The 15,300-nt window shown below is 35.8% G+C and overlaps 1 protein-coding gene, 1 long non-coding RNA gene, 1 other non-coding gene and 1 pseudogene across 4 annotated transcripts; 1 reads left to right on the top strand and 3 right to left on the bottom strand.

Annotated features, from left to right (window-relative positions):
- Positions 1-353: 353 nt before the first annotated feature.
- LOC109129104 (uncharacterized) lies at positions 354-1,656 on the bottom strand. The gene is made up of 6 exons (XM_019236731.2): positions 1,603-1,656; positions 1,251-1,515; positions 1,073-1,172; positions 774-898; positions 579-663; positions 354-501 (listed from the first exon to the last, which is right to left on the bottom strand). The coding sequence occupies exons 1-6, from the start codon at positions 1,654-1,656 to the stop codon at positions 354-356; spliced, it is 777 nt and encodes a 258-aa protein (XP_019092276.2).
- Positions 1,657-3,920: 2,264 nt separating this feature from the next.
- TRNAV-AAC (transfer RNA valine (anticodon AAC)) lies at positions 3,921-3,994 on the bottom strand. The gene has a single exon. It is a non-coding gene; the product is annotated as a tRNA-Ile (tRNA).
- A 461-nt stretch (positions 3,995-4,455) lies between these two features.
- LOC104746815 (uncharacterized) lies at positions 4,456-6,146 on the bottom strand (annotated as a pseudogene). Its single transcript, XR_015581644.1, has 6 exons — positions 5,956-6,146; positions 5,649-5,875; positions 5,436-5,556; positions 5,211-5,362; positions 4,890-5,128; positions 4,456-4,811 (listed from the first exon to the last, which is right to left on the bottom strand). The product of XR_015581644.1 is annotated as an uncharacterized LOC104746815 (transcript).
- Positions 6,147-12,315: 6,169 nt separating this feature from the next.
- Positions 12,316-14,517, top strand: LOC104748474 (uncharacterized). The gene is made up of 2 exons (XR_015581590.1): positions 12,316-12,437; positions 14,289-14,517. It is a non-coding gene; the product is annotated as an uncharacterized LOC104748474 (long non-coding RNA).
- Positions 14,518-15,300: the final 783 nt, after the last annotated feature.

The following is a 15,300-nucleotide window of genomic DNA, read 5'->3' on the forward strand; positions in this document are numbered from 1 at the left end:
AGGAATTAATCATCTAATAGATAAACCAACAAATATTCATATTTCAAAATATATGACAAATAATTAGAAGACTTACTTAGGCTCAATCAACGTGGCCCACTCGTTACAGGTTTCACACCTCCACCTTGGTTTGCTTGGTTTCTTAACATCTTCCACTTTAATTGACAGGTCCTCTTTATCAACCTTCTTATTACACTTTCGACAGCTAATGTAGAACCAACCCCAATCTGTATCGATTGCTGAAATAGTACATGCGATTCTACATTTTCCTACCTATCAAAATAATATTACATCCTTAAGCTTATAACTCATACATTTTCCAAAATAGATTATGTTAATATATTGTTAGACTATTAATAAATGTAAAATACCTCTGTTTCAGCAAGTACGTCAGCAATCATTTGCAAAGGAAAGTCAAGACCACTCTTGGAGCCAGACGGGTTATAAACTCTCTTTCCACCAGAATTGGTAATTGTTAAAGCCAATTGATCCGCAGGAAGACTAAAATGAAAAAGAGGAATAGTAAATCATAATGAAACATATTGTTGATTAATAATTTCATAGCTATTTGAATTTACATGTTCTGAAAAGCCTCCATCTCTGGTAACTGAGGATTGATCATCAAGATAGAAGAATCGAAAGCATTCTCAGTGTATCGTTTTTCTGAAATGAAATATAAATATGATACAGTAGTTAAATGTTTTATAAAAATACTTTTGATAAATATTCTGTGCCCTAGAAATTAAATGTATAAATATTATGCGTACTGTTACCTTTATAGCTGTTTTGTTTAACAAAGCGTAGGAAACACATAACCATTCCATCACTTGAATCATTGATAGCACGATCTAAAGCTTCAGCGTAGGTTTCCCATAGAGTACATGATAATCGTTTATCCCTAAATAAGAATTTTAACAGACATAGATTATATTAAAATAGTATAACGTATAAGCATGAACATCTATATAAAATAGATTTTAAATAGTATAATGTATAAGCATGAAAATATATATATTATTTTTGTTATGAACAAAAAAAATCTAAAAATATATATTTAGATTTATAATATTACTCAGTGTCTCTTATCTCAAACTCAATTTTCTTCCTGGTAATGTTGTTACGACTTGTGATTTCTTCTAAACCTCCAGAACTGACTACTTGACCAATAACGTCTGTAAATATAAATAATACAACTATTAATAAAATCATCTTTGTAAATTAGTAACAAAATATATGTATTATGAAATTACCTAGCAGGAGATTTTTGTCAAGATTTCCAGCAAGTATACTATCAAACGATGTGAATGATAGGTAATGATCATCAGATATATTTTCAGAAGGAATAATTGTGGTACCATATCTGGTACTAATCTTATACTTAATAAGAGAAGGACGCAAGTAGGATGTACAGAGATTCAAACCAAAAGTTGATATAACTTTCCAAGATCCAGGCTTCAATTCAGATTCAAACTTTTTGATATGATCCTTTCTGATAGAAGCTCCTATTTTGTCACCCTATATAAAACAAAAAAAATACTCTTAGAATGAATTGATATTAATATATTAGCAAAAGAATAATAAATCTATACTTAAAATACATACTGTTTCGTCAGCGAGAATTAGTTCGAGTGATTCACCAAGTTTAGCGGTATTCATTTTCCAACTGTGGAGAATTTTGACTTGAATACGCCAAGCGTTTTTGTATGGTTTTAGGTCTTTCAAAGGAGTGTAAGATAGGGGTAGAGCCATCATTTTGTGTAACGAAGTAAAAATCGTTATTTTAGTATAATAATCCAATAGAAAGTTCTCAATATATTTATAGTTACAATTCATTGATTTAGGTTATCACTTATAAGTTAAGATTTGATATCAGGAATATACGCAAAATATATTTACTTGCTTGATTCGTTACAACTGATAAACGAATATTCCTTTGAAAATTTGATCGTAAAAGATTAGTTCATAATTGTAACATCGGAAATCAAGGAATTAAACAAAATATGGTAACTTGAATATTCGTTTATAAGATTTTAACTGAATCAGAAAAATTTCCTTTTAAATTAATATTTGTTATGAGATGTTTCGGTAATTAAGTAAATATTCAAATTCTTCGGTATTAAAATTTATGAAATCAGAGTGTTTGCCTATAACGAATGGGTTTGTTTGGGATCTTAATTAACTAATCTTGAATTAAATAATAAACTGGATCCGAAAAATATTATTCTCGAACACAAACAGATCCGGTGGTTATTTTCTTTCTATTGTCGGTTTCATTAAGGATCCGCGTCCCGACCCGTTTTTTTTAAAGTAATCGACCGAGGGCATTTTCGTCATTTGTCAAAATCGAAACTATAGGTTAATTAGATTAAATTTTGTGATTCTCTAATCATTTTTAATGAAAAACCTACCAAAACCAAGTCATGGTCCATTTTTACTCTAGAGAGTACTTCTGCTTTAATAGTATAGATTGTTGATTTGGGTTAATGAAATCTTCAAAACATTCAACAGATTGGTAACAACTCATGTGAGAACAACTCTGTCATATCCACGGCATTGATTACAACATGTGAGATTCTATATCAATTACGGCTGACTTTTAAAATGATGCACATCAAAAATAAAATAAAACACTCATGTCTTCTTGAATTTAGTGCTAAATGGGATTTGGTAAAGGAACGCTCATCAGCTTAGTGCTAATGTCCATAACAAGAAGATTGTACACTATTTTTATTGGAAAACACTATTTTCCTGATATTTGAGTATAATATATAATAAATAAGTTAATAGACAAACAAATTAAACAAAAATTTCAAAGGACGTTTGTATTTAATCCACAAAGTAATAAAAGAGGCCAAAGAAAAAAAATATGTTGAGCAAATAAGGGAACAAGAAGATCATGGAAACGAAGAACAAATGTAAACGTTGTTTTGGCCTAGGGTTTTACTTACGATATTTTTTAGCTCAATAAGCAGTAAGCTAGTGTCATCTCTGATTATATTCTTCCTTCGTTTATGTGCTTTGGTTTTTCATTTATATTTATCCAAATTGCATTTGTGTCCATCGCAACCAGGAAAACTTCCGGGAGCATCACCTACATTAATCAGAAGATTATACAACAATCTAGCTCTATTTTTAGACCCCTATTGAGAAAGGTACGTACGTACCAAATAGAAGAAATTAGCTCGAAATGAGTAGGTCTGGGCATTCGGGTATCCGTTCGAGTTCGGTTCGGGTATTTCAGGTTTTCGGGTTTTCGGATTTAGAGGTATAGGACCCGTTTGGGTATTTTTAGACTTCGGGTTTGGATCGGATTCGGTTCGGGTATTTCGGGTTCGGATTCGGATTACCCAAAGTTCACAAAACTCAAAATTTTAGTATCTAATTTAGTCTAAATTATTCAATAATACGTAATATATCTAAAAATTTAGAGTATTTTCTACCCAAATTTACTAATAAACAGTTTAAATACTTCAAATTGTCGAAAATATCTAAAAATCTGAATATTTTGAACACTTATATTATTAAAATTATAAATATTACTAATATATTACTACTATATATTAATAATGTTGGTTTATTCGGATACCCATTCGGATTTCGGTTCAGATCGGGTTCGGATTCAGGTTTTCGGATTTAGAGATTTAGAACTCGTTCGGGTATTTACAATTTCGGATCGTGTTTTTTAGATCTGGTTCGGATCGGATATTCGGATCCGGATATTTTGTCCAGGCCTAAATGAGGTTATAGTTTCTGATCACAAATCTCAATGAGGTATTGCAAAATAAAAGGTATATATTATATTGTATTTTGTTAATTTTAGAAGATTTTAGGTGGTTTTTTAAATACTAATCACAAAGATTGGAGAAATGTTACGTATGAAGATGTTAAAATACAACCCAAAGGGAAAACTAAAAAGAAAATGGCTTCACCCGGGTTCGAACCGGAGACCTTCAGTGTATTAGACTGACGTGATAACCAACTACACCACGAAACCTTCTTACCAAGTTTACATTTCTTGCAATTATAAATGCAGAATTTCTCAATTTCGATGGCACCTTTGAAGCTCTACTCCTCAGTCCTCACTAACGAATACACATGTAAAATTTTGGAATCCGCATAGTCTTTTCTTCTCGTATGTAACGGAAAACAACTTTTAAAAGTTGTGTGCTAATTTATAGTCGTGTGCTAATTGTCATTGTCCCACTTTTAGTTTTGTTTATTATATTAAGCATTTGTTTGAGCTAGCGCATTGAAATTATGTTGGAGACTATTGTTTCAACGGCAGGTTATTAGACAAAACAGATGCTAAAATATAGATGTGATGATCCATTTTACATTAACTATTTAAAATATGTTGTTTGATTATTGTAATGTTAAACCATGTTGAGTTGTTAAAGGTTTGTTGTGGTTATGGACCGTTCCACTAATCTTGGAATGAGTAAACTTATCAAAATTTCTACACTTAATTGAAAGTTGAAACATCACATGAGCTTGAGGACTTTAACTCCAAAATACAATCCCTAGGAAAGTTGCAATGGCGATCCCAAATATTCCGACAAGAATCCCGGCCGGGAACTATCAAAGAGCTCCATCCCTTTTCCGTCAGCCATTCCCGCAGCGGTTGCTGGTCCACCAACATTTGCATTTGATGCAAGAAGCAAAAGCCGTAGCTCTATCTTCATCAGCTTCCCTATTCCTAGTAACACCCCAAGATGTATCACTATTTGTAACAAAGCAAACATAAATATGCTTGGACCTGTGCTTATTACACTCCTTATGTTTCCACTTGCTCCCAACACTGCAAAGAACACCTGTTAATTTTTTTTCATACAACTTGATCAGCACACATACAAGTATATAGATAACTAAGTATTTATCATATCTCTCACCTGCATCAGAACTAGAGCCATTGCTTCTCCAGACGGTGCAAGATGGTCGAATTGAGACGGGAATATAGTTGCTAAAACAACAACTATAGCAGTTATCGCTGGTAAGCTACCACCCGAAATCCCAAACCACGTTGTGAAAACAGTTGCAACTTTGCATATAGCTAAGGACACAACTATTCCTGTAGCCATTTGTATCACAGTAATTTTGTCTCTGCTTTTGTTAACAATCACACCATCATCTGCCATTATATTAAGAAGGCATAATCAAGTTATCATAAATCAAACACACAACTTCAAAATTGGTTATGTGGTCTTACTTACCACTAGTACTTTCTTGTGGTGCAAATTCGGCGGGTATCTTAGAAGCTAAAGCAAACAATGACATGAAATATAACGCGCATATAACACTATCAGCAGCAAGTCCAGCAGCTATCACTGAAGGAGATACATTGAGAGCTTTCGCTATAGCAATGAGTTTTCCCAGCTGCACAAGAACAAACAAACTAAGCAATATATTTATATAGCAATATATATATATGGATGGTTTATTATTTACCTCCACCAATATGTCTTCCCATAAGAGCAGCTGCTATTTTCCAACTATCAGAACCAAGCGATTTCATCGGTACGAGTAAGTAAGCCAAAACAGTCCCAACCGTTGTAGCAACTGTTTTTAATGAATATAATAGAATTGTATTTAGATGAAACAGAGTCATGATAATGTAGATAAAGTGAAAAGAGAGACGAAGCTTTTGTAACATGATCCGATGAGAAAAGCAAAGAGAAGTTTTCCAGTAGATTGAATCACACGGCACAGATCTGCTCTAAACAAAAGCAGAGGAACAGCTAACGGGAGCAAGAAGTTCATCATTACAGAGAAAGCAGGCGCTTCTGAAGAAATGATCCCTAAATTGCTAGCTGCAAATCCTATAAGAGTGCTCACTAGTGCACCGCTCATCGCACTTCCTATTTTTGTCTTTTCCGACCTGTCAAACTCAAAACCAACTGACAATAGCGGACGGATGATATAAAACACATATCCTTTATGTATTACTTTAATGCGTACCAAATACCGAAAGCTCCAGTGGCGAAAAGAGCAGTCCACATTCCCCATTCATCGTTGGGAGAAATGAGAGGCGTGCTTAACTGCGATCTTACTGTAACTGATCGTATCGGATCCTGTCTGAGAAAACTCTCCCTTCGGTAACGAAACGGTGAGAACAGAGATGAATGTAAAGAAGGAGGGGAGCTTGTTGAGAGTTAAACTTGATTTTTTAATCAAGGTTAATTAAACTCATGTTCTAGAGTTCTCTCTAGAAATATCAAGATCTCCACCTCCTTAAAAAAAATATATCTAAAAGTTCTAGAATAATGTATCACCTCCTTGAACATAAAAATCTAGATATTTAATTAGAATTATCTAGATAATTATATTATTATAGTCTAGATATTGTGATAGAATAATCTAGATTAAGGATTAAAATATTCTAGATATTTTGTAATATGGAGGCTATAAATACCTCCTCCTACTCTCATTTGTAACTAAGATGTTGTGAAGTTATTCCAAGTTAAAATCAAAGTAATAAAAGTTTTATTTTCTAAACTACTCTCTCAAATACTCAAAACACTTTCTCCATCACTTCTAAAAGAATTTACTTCCAACAAAGTGGTATCAGAGCTTGAAGATCCTTAAGATGGCAAGTAATGGTGTTCCCTTCCAAGTCCCGGTGCTCACAAAGAACAACTATGACAATTGGAGTTTACGAATGATTGCTATCCTAGGAGCACATGACGTATGGGAGATAGTCGAGAAAGGTTACACTGAATCAGAGAATGAAGGTAGTCTCTCTCAAACCCAAAAGGATAGTTTGAGAGACTCAAGAAAGAGAGACAAGAAGACTCTCTGTCTAATCTATCAAGGATTAGATGAAGACACATTTGAGAAGGTCGTTGGAGCTACGTCGGCCAAAGAAGCATGGGAGAAGCTTCGAACATCTTACAAGGGTGCCGATCAAGTCAAGAAGGTGCGTCTTCAAACTCTAAGAGGAGAATTTGAAGCTTTACAAATGAAGGAAGGTGGTTACTAATAATCTCAAAAGAAACGGCGAAAAGCTAGATGATGTGAGAATTATGGAGAAGGTTCTTAGATCATTAGACTCAAGATTTGAGCATATAGTTACCGTTATTGAAGAGACAAAAGATTTGGAGGCCATGACAATGGAGCAACTTCTTGGGTCATTACAAGCTTATGAAGAAAAGAAGAAGAAGAAAGAAGACATTGCCGAACAAGTACTAAAAATGCAAATTAATAACATTAAAGAAGAAATTGGGCAAAGTTATCAAAGAAGAGGTGGTGGTCAAGTACGAGGACGAGGTCGAGGCCGTGGATATGGAAATGGACGTGGTTGGAGGCCATATGAAGACAACACAAGTCAAAGAGGAGAAAGCTCATCAAGAGGCCGTGGGAGAGGAAGCTCAAATTCAAGGTACAATAAATCAAGTGTAAAATGCTACAATTGTGGAAAGTTTGGACATTACGCTTCTGAATGTAAAGCTCCTAGTAACAAAAGAGTCGAGGAGAAGGCCAACTACGTTGAGGAAAAGATTCAAGAAGAAGACATGTTATTAATGGCTAATTACAAGAAGGATGAACGAGAAGAAAATAATAAATGGTACCTCGACAGTGGTGCAAGCAATCACATGTGCGGGAGAAGAAACATGTTCGTGGAGCTTGATGAGTCGGTGAAAGGAAACGTCGCTTTAGGAGATGAATCGAAGATGGAGGTACAAGGCAAAGGAAACATTCTCATTCGATTGAAGAATGGAGATCATCAATATATTTCCAACGTTTACTATATTCCAACCATGAAGACAAACATCTTGAGTCTTGGGCAACTCTTAAAGGTTATGATATTCGATTAAAAGATAATAACCTTTCTATAAGAGACCAAACAAGTAATCTCATAACTAAAGTGCCGATGTCTAAAAATAGAATGTTTGTTCTTAACATTCAAAATGACATCGCACAATGTCTCAAGATGTGCTACAAAGAGGAGTCTTGGCTGTGGCATCTTCGATACGGACATCTAAATTTTGGAGGTTTGGAGTTACTTTCGAAGAAAGAAATGGTGAGGGGGCTACCTTGGATCAATCATCCAAATCAGGTGTGTGAAGGATGTCTACTTGGAAAACAATTCAAAATGAGTTTTCCAAAGGAGTCAAGCACAAGAGCTCAAAAGCCATTGGAGTTAATACACACGGATGTGTGCGGTCCAATCAAGCCAAAATCACTTGGTAAAAGTAACTATTTCCTTCTCTTTATTGATGATTTTTCAAGAAAAACATGGGTTTATTTCTTGAAAGAAAAATCTGAGGTGTTCGAGAACTTTAAAAAATTTAAAGCCCATGTTGAGAAGGAAAGTGGTCTTGTGATCAAAGCTATGAGATCCGACCGTGGAGGAGAGTTCACATCCAAGGAGTTTCATAAGTATTGTGAAGATAATGGCATTCGAAGACAACAAACGGTGCCTAGATCCCCTCAACAAAATGGAGTAGCAGAAAGAAAGAATAGAACAATTCTTGAGATGGCGAGGAGCATGCTTAAGAGTAAAAGACTACCGAAGGAGCTATGGGCGGAAGCTGTCGCGTGTGCGGTGTATTTATTAAACCGATTTCCAACAAGAAGTGTCTCGGGTAAGACACCACAAGAAGCTTGGAGCGGAAGAAAGCCCGGTGTCTCTCATTTAAGAGTCTTTGGAAGCATAGCTCATGCTTATGTACCAGATGAGAACCGGAGCAAACTAGATGACAAAAGTGAGAAGTACATCTTCATTGGTTATGACAACAACTCGAAAGGCTACAAGCTTTACAATCCCGATACGAGGAAGACTATTATAAGTCGAAATATCGTGTTCGACGAAGAAGGAGAATGGGAATGGAAGTCAAATGATGAAGATTATAACTTCTTTCCAAACTTTGAAGAAGATGACCCAGAGCCACCAAGAGAAGAGCCTACTACACCACCAACTTCACCAACGAGTTCTCAAGGAGAAGAAAGTTCTAGCGAAAGGACTCCACACTTTAGAAGTCTACAAGAGCTTTACGAGGTAACCGAAAATCAAGACAACCTTACTTTATTTTGTTTATTTGCGGAGTGCGAGCCCTTGAACTTCCAAGAAGCTATTGAAAAGAAGACTTGGAGAAATGCCATGGATGAAGAGATAAAGGCTATACAAAAGAATGATACATGGGAATTAGCTTCACTTCCAAATGGACACAATGCAATCAGTGTGAAATGGGTGTACAAAGCAAAGAAAAATTCTAAAAGGGAAGTTGAAAGATACAAGGCAAGATTGGTGGCTAAAGGATATAGTCAAAGACCCGGAATCGACTACGATGAAGTATTTGCTCCCGTTGCTCGTCTTGAAACTGTTCGACTAATTATTTCATTGGCGGCTCAAAACCAGTGGAAAATACATCAAATGGATGTTAAGTCAGCCTTTTTAAATGGAGACCTTGAAGAAGAAGTTTACATTGAGCAACCTCAAGGCTACATAGTTAAAGGAGAAGAAGACAAAGTTTTGAGGTTAAAGAAGGCACTTTATGGGTTAAAACAAGCCCCGAGAGCTTGGAATACACGGATCGACAAGTATTTCAACGAGAAAGACTTCATCAAGTGTCCATATGAGCATGCACTTTATATCAAAATTCAAAATGACGATATATTGATTGTGTGCTTGTATGTAGATGACTTGATATTCACGGGTAACAATCCAATCATGTTCGACGAATTCAAGAAAGAGATGACGAAGGAGTTCGAGATGACAGATATTGGATTGATGTCTTACTACCTCAGAATCGAGGTAAGACAAGAAGAAAATGGAGTTTTAATTACTCAAGAAGGATATGCTAAGGAGGTACTTAAAAAGTTCAATATGGAAGACTCAAACCCGGTGAGCACACCAATGGAATGTGAAATCAAGTTATCAAAGATTGAGGAAGGAGAAGGAGTGGGCCCGACATTATTTAAGAGCTTAGTTGGAAGCTTACGATACTTAACATGCACAAGACCTGATATCTTATATGCAGTTGGAGTTGTTAGTCGCCACATGGAACATCCAACAACAACTCATTTTAAGGCGGCAAAGAGGATTCTTCGCTATATCAAAGGTACCATGAACTTTGGTTTACACTATTCTATTTCAAATGATTATAAGCTTGTTGGATATAGCGATAGCGATTGGAGTGGAGACGTAGATGATCGAAAAAGCACAAGTGGTTTTGTGTTCTACATTGGAGATACAGATTTCACGTGGATGTCAAAGAAGCAACCAATTGTCACGCTTTCCACTTGTGAAGCAGAGTATGTGGCAGCTACTTCATGTGTGTGCCATGCTATTTGGTTAAGAAATCTTCTAAAGGAGTTAAACTTGCCACAAGAAGAGCCAACAAAGATTTTTGTGGATAACAAGTCAGCAATAGCTTTGGCGAAGAACCCAGTCTTCCATGATCGAAGTAAGCACATTGACACACGCTATCATTACATTAGAGAGTGTGTTAACAAGAAGGATGTGCAATTGGAGTATGTGAAGACACATGACCAAGTAGCCGATATTTTCACCAAGCCTCTCAAACGTGAAGACTTTATCAAGATGAGGAGCTTACTTGGAGTGGCAAAATCAAGTTTAAGAGGGGGTGTTGAGAGTTAAACTTGATTTTTTAATCAAGGTTAATTAAACTCATGTTCTAGAGTTCTCTCTAGAAATATCAAGATCTCCACCTCCTTAAAAAAAATATCTAAAAGTTCTAGAATAATGTATCACCTCCTTAAACATAAAAATCTAGATATTTAATTAGAATTATCTAGATAATTATATTATTATAGTCTAGATATTGTGATAGAATAATCTAGATTAAGGATTAAAATATTCTAGATATTTTGTAATATGGAGGCTATAAATACCTCCTCCTACTCTCATTTGTAACTAAGATGTTGTGAAGTTGTTCCAAGTTAAAATCAAAGTAATAAAAGTTTTATTTTCTAAACTACTCTCTCAAATACTCAAAACACTTTCTCCATGACTTCTAAAAGAATTTACTTCCAACAGAGCTAAGGTGAAAAGAGTCAGCTTTTAAAGAAAAGGCAGGAAGAGTGTTTTGGCGGGAAACAATGTGAGGTTGCCGGAGAGAAGGTACCGGTGACGGAGATGGAGATGGGATTGAAGTTACACTCATGAACGGTAAGCTCGTCAACATGTTGCAGCCTCTAGTGGAGAGAGTGTGAGAGAAAAGAAAGAGAGGGAAAGATGGTATTTCTAGAGATAGTGAGTGGAGAGTCTTTGCTTTTTTTTTTTGTAAAGTGAAATTGTCAGCGTATGGGAGAAATCACTGAAGATAAGGCCTTGTTTATCGGGGGGTTCAACCCCTGATTCTTAGTATTTTTATGCCAAAAAATAAAGGAAAAGAAATGAAAAAATGTAAGGGAAGTTGTTATATAGTATCCCCACATGTGTTTTAACAGACGCTACGTGTCCGTGTTTTATTGGTTGGACGAAAAATAGAAACATGGAAAAAACAATTTTCTTCCCATTTCTTTCGTTTTCTCTCTCTCTCTCTCTCTCTCTCTCTCTTTCTCTCGCGATTGCGAGAAAATGAAGAATTTTTTGTGGAATCGTCTGGGTGTTTGGTAAGGGGAGATTGCTTTCGGAGAAGATGAGATTGCTGCCGGAGGAAGAGGAGATTGCCGTTTCCCATCGCGGTATTCTGATTGAATGGTGAATCGGCTTTGATTGCATGTAGGAGAGGCGATTTGGAAATTAGGATTTCGTGAATTGGGAGTCCACTCAATCGGAAGAGATTGAATCAATTGGAAGCAGAGGGTAAGTTTCTCAATTTAATTACTGATTGAATCAATCTCGATTAGTGTTTGATGATTAGGGTTTTTTTTTTTTTTGGATCGAAAATTTGGGTTTTTTGATGTTTCTTAGAAAATTAGGATTCTTGGTGTTCATGTGTTCCGTTTTGATCCTTACTTTGGAGATGAGTACTTTTTAACTCCGGTTATGATGAATTTGAAAAGATTTGGCCGTGAATGTATCGCAATATGCTGATTAAAGTTACTAACTTGATTCAACAGAAGCTATTTGTTGTTTTCGTGTTGTTATTTGTGTAAGCTAATGATGATCCGTTTTGGTTAAGTTTAGATAATGTGTGGAGTTGGATATGTAATTGTTTTGGTTCTTGACACATGATTGTTTTTTGTGTTGTTATAAGTTGTTTTTGATGTTGTTATTTGTGGTAGCTAATATGATTTAGTAAATGTTTTTGTTCTTGACACATGATTGTATAATTTTAGAGTACATTGTTCTTGTTCGATTTAGCTTATTCATGAATGATTAATTTTATTTTGAATTTGGGCTTCATTAACCGTGGATCTGTCTTTTGTTTTGAGGTTAAATGGACAAACATGGATTGATGCATTGATGAATATAGAGTGTGAAGGATCTATTGAGTATGGACAAACATGGATCTCTTCGGCCATGAAGGAAGGTAATCATCATCCTCAACTTTTTTGCATTTATTTGGTGTTAGTTAAAGCTATTGTTTGGTGGTTGTGATAAATAGATTTAGTACTTGCTAGTGTAGGTATTAGTGTAGTCTTTGATGTTATAGCTTTTGTTTGTTGGTTGTGATAAATAGGTTTAGTAATTGCTATTGTTGGTATTAGTCTAGTCAGTCATTGATGTGTTAGTTGGTTGTGAAGATTTTTAATGTGTGGTTGATGTAGTTTAGGTAAACACTTTATTTCAAAATTTAAACCAACATAAATATAAACTAAACCTTATAAATTCAAACACAAACAAAACACAAATCATTCTTGCTTTAGCAATCTCTTGTTTATCGATAAACACAAACAAACACATCTCCTTCTCCCTTTAGCAATATGGATCCAAACACAACCCCTTCTTGCTTTACGAGTCTCTTGTTTCTCATTTAACAAAACACTAGTCCTTCTCCCTTTAGCAATCTTTTGTGTCTCATTTAACAAACACATCTCCTTCTTCCTTTAGCAATCTCTTGTTTCTCATTTAACAAACACATCACCTTCTCCCTTAAGCAATCTCTTGTTTCTCATTTAACAAACACATCTCCTTCTCCCTTTAGCAATATGGATCCAAACGATTACATGAATCCTTATCGTCCCACCTCTAGCTATTTGAATCTGTTACAAAGTCAACTTGATACCCAAAACCTCGATTACTCTCCTTCTCTAAGTCCATGTTCTGAAGCTCCATCTTCACCTGCATCCCCACAAGAAAACCGCAAGTCAAGGCAAGCATGGTTACCAATAGATGATACCATGTTGGTCAGCGCTTGGCTCAACACTAGCAAGGATCCGATTACTTCCAACCAGCAAAGACTTGCATCCTTTTGGGGGAGGATTGCGAAATACTTTGCATCCTATCCGAATGCTGTTGGTCGGCCAAAGAGAGAGGCGGGTCACTGTAAGCAGAGGTGAGGGAGGATAAACGACTTGGTGTGTAAGTTTGTTGGATGTTTTGAGGCTGCGAGTAGGGAGAAGTCTATTGGACAGAATGAAGATGATGTAATGAAGTTAGCACATGAGATATACTTTAATGATCATGGACATAGGTTTTCATTGGAGCATGCATGGCTTGTCTTAAGATACGATCAAAAATGGTGTGCCTCCACATCTATTAAAGCTAATGGAGTGAAAAGGGGAAGAGCAAGTGTTGAGGCTGCGATTGATGTCGATGAACCAATGCCCCGGCCTCCTGGTATTAAGGCTGTGAAGGGGAAGTCAAAAAAAGCTCCAAGGCCAAACCGGATGTGGAGGAAGATGGTAAAGATTACTTGGAGTGTCAGTTGGAGTGTGTGTCGAGGATGTATGAGATGAAGGAGAAGGACTTTGCATTGAAAGAGAAGGAGTTTGCATTGAAAGAGAAGGAGTTTGCATTGAAGAAGGAGCATATCAAGCATGTGATGCTTGAAAATCTGATTGCTAAAAAAGATTCACTAACTGAATCTGAAAAAGCTCTTAAGGAGAAGCTAATTGAAGAGATGATGTCTTAAGCTTGAATGTTAAAGACTGTAGTTTTTTTAACTGTTTGTGTGTTTAGTGTTTTAAGTATTCAGTTGTTTGATATTTGGATGGTATCTTAAGTTAAGTATGTGTAAGTCTGTTTAAGTATGTGTAATGGTATGGTTTCTTGTGTTTTTTGCGAAAACCTAAAAGCCTCGCTCCTATATCAAATTTAAGATGAAGATGTGACTAGTGGATAATATAGTGTGATGAATGTGTGATGATAATACGCATATGATGATATGCTAATTAATCTGTTTAAGTTTGTGTTTGTGATTGTGTTTGTAATCGGACAGGTCGATTCGTGACACACAACAACTCTCATCAGTCCGTGAAGCCTCTCTTGTCCGTGACACACAACAACTCTCATCAGTCCGTGAAGTCTCTCATGTCATTTGACCACATGTTCTTTTGTATTTTTGTGTTTTTACCACAAGTTTTTACAAGCTCTTTTGTATTTTTTTGCTTTCACCACATGTTTGTACAAGTACTTTTGTCATTATTTACTTCTACCACATATTATTTCCAATGGTTGTGTACCATAAATTTCAAGAACTCAAGCTACCTCCTTTTTCTATATAATGATCAACAATTCTCAACAATATGTATCACAAACATTTTCTTATTATTCTCAATACCAACCAAAAAAAACTCTTTCTCTTTAGTTTCATTTTTTTTTACAATGGCTTCTTCTTCCCATTCTTCTTCCAACACTTTCCGTCGCCGTTTTAGAATGAACAAGCCATTATTCATGCGTATTGTGGACTGTGGAGAGCATAGAGTCTCCATGAGGAAGAATCGAGATGGTGATGGGTCGACTCACGGGAAGAGACGGACGTGAAGCATCAGAGATTTTACTCCCAAGCACCTGCAGAAAAGAAAGGATCGATTGAGAAGAATCAAAGCAAGAGGGAGATGGATTCAAGAGGGAGATGAAAAGAAATTCACGCTGGAAAATCAAGAGGAAGAAGATTGATGTGTGAAGATTCAGAGCTAAATGGAAATCGATATAGCAAACTCACCTGTTAGCTTTGTTGATGTCGTGAAGAAGAAATTCGTCCGGATAGGAGGCGGATTCACGAACAAAGAACAAGGAGCATGTGATTAACCAAATGAATCAAGAGGGGATGTTGGAAGTTGATTAATTGGTTAATCCTGCAAAAGAAGAAACAGAGACGCTAAGCATCGAAGAAGAAAAAGAGAAAAAGCTTTTGTGTCGTAAGGTGAAAGAAGAGAAGAAAATGGAAGAGAGGCCATGGGCCACTAAGGCCCATTAACCATTGTGGGTTAAGTGTGTTTGTTATAGTA

Source organism: Camelina sativa, chromosome 15 (assembly GCF_030686135.1).
Source record: "Camelina sativa cultivar CO46 ecotype springtype chromosome 15, ASM3068613v1".
Lineage (NCBI taxonomy): Eukaryota > Viridiplantae > Streptophyta > Magnoliopsida > Brassicales > Brassicaceae > Camelina > Camelina sativa.